At 31.5% G+C, this 5,425-nt stretch overlaps 1 protein-coding gene across 5 annotated transcripts in view; it reads right to left on the bottom strand.

The window, feature by feature from the left end:
- Nucleotides 1-1,464: 1,464 nt before the first annotated feature.
- The window catches only part of LOC106080245 (EF-hand calcium-binding domain-containing protein 11-like), a 9,536-nt gene continuing 5,575 nt past the window's right edge, over nt 1,465-5,425 (bottom strand). For 3 of the 5 annotated variants that reach the window (XM_013241577.2, XM_056022386.1, XM_013241576.2), the window contains exons 5-6: nt 3,585-3,675; nt 1,465-1,693 (exon numbers count right to left, since the gene is read on the bottom strand). In XM_013241577.2, the coding sequence (XP_013097031.1) occupies nt 1,615-1,693; nt 3,585-3,675 (170 nt within the window). In that variant the 3' untranslated portion in view covers nt 1,465-1,614. Of the gene's footprint in view, nt 1,694-2,585; nt 2,652-3,134; nt 3,221-3,584; nt 3,676-5,425 lie in introns of all 5 variants that reach the window. The other 2 variants (XM_056022385.1, XR_008776796.1) reach the window with 2 other exon arrangements.

Below are 5,425 nucleotides of genomic sequence, written 5' to 3'. Positions count from 1 at the left end.
CCTTTTTTTTTTTTTTTTTAATGTATTTATGATTACAACAAAGGATTGTTAATGTGTTCCTAAGAAGGTATTGTATAATTGTACAGCTATTTAGATTTATTGTGAGAAGAAAGAAAAAAAAACTTTTTAAGTTTTAAATAAATCTTTCAACTCAAGAACTTATGTTTTTGACTTTTTGTCCAGTAATAGTAGTAAGTATTATACCTTCCAGGTATATTTATGTAAAAGCATGATTGCTTCATAGATTTGGATAAAATTGAGTTAACAGTTAATGTACTTTCTTTAAGATTAGGGCTTGTTATGCTATACTTGACTACAATGATCTAGGATAAATTTGCTTCACTTATTAATATTAATGATTCAAAGGGGAAATTTAAAAATGGTTTTCTCTAAATCTCTGTTAAATCAGTTTTGGGTGAACTCTGGGACATTCCAGACCTTAAAGGAGTCAAACTAATTACCCTTCAGTTTAGAAATCAAGTGCTTTACCACTCGGTCACCTGATTTAAAAAAAAAAAAAAAAAAATTTATACTGACCTATTTTTATTGGCTATAGATTTATATAATAAACAATGGGGAAAAAAAGTCAAATATGCTTAAGTATGCATAGGCTGTTCTGCTTAAATAGGGGTGGAAATCAATGCTGGCTAGTCTATAGTAAAAAGTTTGCTCTCAGTCAAAGATGGTTCTAGCTTGAATACAATTATGCTTGGATTTAGCTAAATGTGTAATAGTATCACTAAATTTGCTAATTTCTGGCCAAAGGCAGAGCACTATACAGGCTCCTCATTGAAAGATTATTTGGGTACAGCGTGTAATTACTAGATAACCAAAGGTGACCTTAGCATTTATAAAATAAAATCCTGTGATAAAATAACTTTTGCATTGCTACAAGGTTTTGTTCAGACAGACATCTAAATAAAAAAAAATTATTTATAAAAAGAAAGACTTTAAATTGTCAAAGAAAAAAATCCCCACCCACTTCCAGATAAAAAAAAAATGTTATCATTATTTTTTTTTAATTAACAACTGAGATCATTCAATATCTTTTTAATAAAATAACACCACGGAAACTACCAATTTCTTGGTCTTATTATACAAGATTCATCTCAACAGTAAAAACAAATGCACACACACATAACTGACTGCATGATGGACATGACCTTCCAACACATTGGACACACACAGAAAATAGCTCAATTGCACTACATTCTACACTATTATAACCATACACATATCACTTTTTAATGGAATGGACATGACCTTCCAACACACTGGACACACACAGAAAATAGCTCAATTGCACTACATTCTACACTATTATAACCATACACATATCACTTTTTAATGGAATGGGAGGCTGTCTTGTCACTTGATATCCTCCCTCTCATTCATATTGTTCAATGTATACAAACAACTGCTAGCAATCTAAGCATCGAAATAAAAACAACAAATTCTACAAGCTAAATACAAAAATATTTTATTAAAAAAGCATGTACTTACAATAAAGGCTAATCACAAAAATATAAAATGTTTGTTTTGTAAATGTAAACAACAACCAAAGAATGTATGTACAGTAGAAGTTGATGACAGTACATATGAAAGGTCTTGGAATCACATCAAGTTGTTGAACTTCATCATGAAATCAAAATCTTTGTAGCTGATCCTTCCATCCCCATCTCTGTCAATCTCCCTGGAGATTAAATCATAGAGGGGCTTTACACATCCTCTAATATCTGATTTGTTATCTAGATGTACTTTATAATAAAACATTGACAAGCTTTACACATCCTCTAATATCTGATTTGTTATCTAGATGTACTTTATAATAAAACAGACAAGCTTTACAAATCCTCTAATATCTGATTTGTTATCTAGATGTACTTTATAATAAAACATTGACAAGCTTTACACATCCTCTAATATCTGATTTGTTATCTAGATGTACTTTATAATAAAACATTGACAAGCTTTACACATCCTCTAATATCTGATTTGTTATCTAGATGTACTTTATAATAAAACATTGACAAGCTTTACACATCCTCTAATATCTGATTTGTTATCTAGATGTACTTTATAATAAAACATTGACAAGTTTTACACATCCTCTATTAGACCTATCTTATTTGTTATCTAGATGTACTGGAGAATAAAACATTGACAAGCTTTACACATCTTCTATTAGACCTATCTTATTTGTTATCTAGATGTACTGGAGAATAAAACATAGACAGGCTTTATACATTCTCTAATATCTTATTGGTTAACTAGATGTAAATCAACATCAAACCAAACTACTTAAAGACTGATTCTAAAATTCAATTTTGGGATAATCCACAAAAACAACATTGAAGTCGCTTAGTTTAATTATTGCAAGAAACAAAATTATTTGAAAAGGGTTAAAAAGGGGATTTATCTTTTAGTGTGAGATAATTTTTTAAAAATTCTAAATAACATCATGTCTTGTCTATGCCAATGAATAATTCTACAGTCTTTTTAAGTTTCTTTAGAATTAAGAATTATTACATCCAAGCACAAACTTCCTTCAGGACAGTGGGGGTGGAGGTGGGCAGGGTTCAAACCTGGATCCATAAAGACAACAGTCCAGAGCACTAACAGAGCCGCCTTAGGGGATGATGAGTGGGGCCCTGCGATAAAGAAAATCTTTTGTCACCATCAAACAAATATTTGTGGCCCTGATATGGCAACACTCCCAGAGGGTCCCACGCACTGCTTAGGCCGCCTCTGGTGCTTACCACAAAACAATGCAGCAACTAATTTAAGAATCTACATTTAATTATTATCTTTGATTACATTTTTTTTTAAGTTGCTAAAACCTTTATTTAGACATATAATTGTTTCAAAACTTTAACTGTTGTTTTGTTGTTGATGTTTTTTTTAAAGAAAAGTTTTTTAAATGTAATATGAACAGTCAAGATTCTTTTTTTCTTCTAAATTAGGAATTAATTTTTAAAACCAGAAAATTTAAAGCTATGTGTAATTAAAAGGAAAGGAAATCCTTTAAAAAAAAACAAAGCTTATCTAAAAGGAAGAACTCTGCACTTACAACTATATCTCAAGAATGTAGAAGCTATTTCCTCTATTCAATATCTATCAAAATAATTAATTACCTTGAATTAAATGACTAATTGGTTATATTTTTTTTATTCATGTCTTGTCTATGCCAATGAATAACTGTACAAAGTTTCAACTTGATCTGATAATGGGTGTGGGAGAAATAATGTGTACAAACTTTTTACCAGACAGAGTAAGCTGATATAAGCTTTTTAAAAATTATGAACACTGGAAATTAACCAAAAGAAAATAATGAAAAAACATCTTGTAATTGTTAAAAAACTGAGTGTTTTAAAGAATATTTGCAAATTAACTTATCATTGGTATCTTTTTGTGGGTATAATTCTTGTCTATTTATCAAAATGGTGTAGTAAAACTCATTGTAGAAACAAAATTTGTTTTTATTTGGCAGCTTTCCTTAGAAGACTATCATCACATAGTATAATCTTAGCTGCTTACTTCAAGAATTACAGTTATGAAGAACTCATTAGAAAAACTTGACTTACTTAAATGCTAATTCTATATTATGCTCTGGAAAATGTGGACACACTTGCTGAAATGCACTTTTAACATCTTCAAGCTTTAAGAATCCTCTGCCTGAAATTTTGTGACATACACAATTTTAGAAGCATGACAAAAAAACAAAAAAAAAACATTTAGAGCACTTATTACAAACAATATTTTGACTAACTCAAAGGGAAAAACAGAATTAAGATAAATAATAAAAGAATTAGTGTACCATGGGCCTGTAAATACTAAGGAACACCAACAGGGCTGTCAAACTCTTAGATTACTTTATACACAAGCCAATAAGTAAGTGTATAGTAAAGTACATAAGAGCTTGCGATCTAGAGGGCAGATGATCTGTTTCTATGACCAGGTTAGCACTACAACAAAGCATCTTTACTTTCCCCAACTAATGTCAGGTACCCATTAGAGTTGGGTGGACTCGGAAGGGGGGGGGGGGCCTAAAAATTTTGAAATTCGAGATCCCAGTCTTCACCACAATTCAAACCTGAGAGCCTTCAGTTCAGAATATAATAGCTTTACTACTCTGCCACCACGCCCAATTGTACATTTAAAATCCTTTTTAAAAATGTTTCTACAAATGTGCATATAATGTTACTTAATTAAGTTTTAAAAATATAAGTGCATCAGTTCGGATTATCATAAGTGGATTCAGCATCTTAGAAGTCATATTTGAACTTTTTTAAAACCAATACCAAAAAGATATACAAAATACAAATATACACTACATATAAGAAGAAGACTAAACACCAGAACAGTTGTTTCTTTGACCACTATACTTAGTATATAAGACCTTTTTATCTTATTTTCAAAATGGTGTATATAAAAACTGTTAGCAAATTCAATTTTAAGAACACAAGTGCTTGCTTTAAATGACCAAGCCTAGCTGTTAAGAGCACTATTTGGAGATTACTAGAGAAGATGGTAAATCAGATTTTCAATGGCGCTCTTAGTTTTTGAAATCTAAACATGCCAGATAGCAAAATGCCAATAAATGCTTCTAAAAAAAAACAAAAAAACAGGAAGAGTTTTGTTAATATCAAAGATTTTTATATACCTTTTGCCCCTTTTGTCATGGTTATAATAAAAAAAGGTCCTGTTCTAGAAGCTTAGCCATATCTTCACTAATATTCAAGAAAACCACAATCCGAAATGTCGGCACTGCTTTTTGAAAGATGAAACAGTAGAACACATCCTCAACAGCTGAAGGGTGCTCAGAAATGATTTTGAAAGTATGACTGGTCTTGTAGAAAGAAATGGTGCATGCGATGGTCTAGCCCTGTACAGAGATGGACAAACCCTACAGAACACTGTCAGATACCTGGACCATGCTCAAGAGAGTAATCTCAGCATGGAGCTGTAGAGCATGGAGGCTTACAAACAGTGTAGTGGAGCAAAACAGATATAAAAGATGTAGGCACTGACAGATTAACAAGTTCTTAACCAAATTTTCCTGTCTTTCCAGTTTTACTTAGTATGTCAAAAATGTGCAAGATTAAAAAAAAATGAAACAAACATGCTTCTAGTGAGGATGTTTCTTTGCCGATAAAAAGAAAAGGTATCACAAAAAAAAATTCATTACATAGAAACAAGAAAATACGAAAAACATGCATATATGTGACCCTGCCGGACCAAGTAAAACAAAGGACGTTTGGGCCACGAGGCCTTCATCAGCTACAAAACAAACAAAAAATAAAAAACAATTAACACAAAATAGTCTTAAGTTAACTTATCTGTCCGATGTTGTTCTCTATCGAGGCAGAAAAGAAATGAGCTACGCTGGTGTAAAAGCGCGGGAAAACGGAAGGGGGCGGAGATG

The sequence above is a fragment of the Biomphalaria glabrata genome, chromosome 3 (assembly GCF_947242115.1).
Source record: "Biomphalaria glabrata chromosome 3, xgBioGlab47.1, whole genome shotgun sequence".
NCBI lineage: Eukaryota > Metazoa > Mollusca > Gastropoda > Planorbidae > Biomphalaria > Biomphalaria glabrata.
The sequence above is the reverse complement of the archived record's forward strand: the minus strand, read 5'-3'. Positions and strand labels throughout refer to the sequence as shown.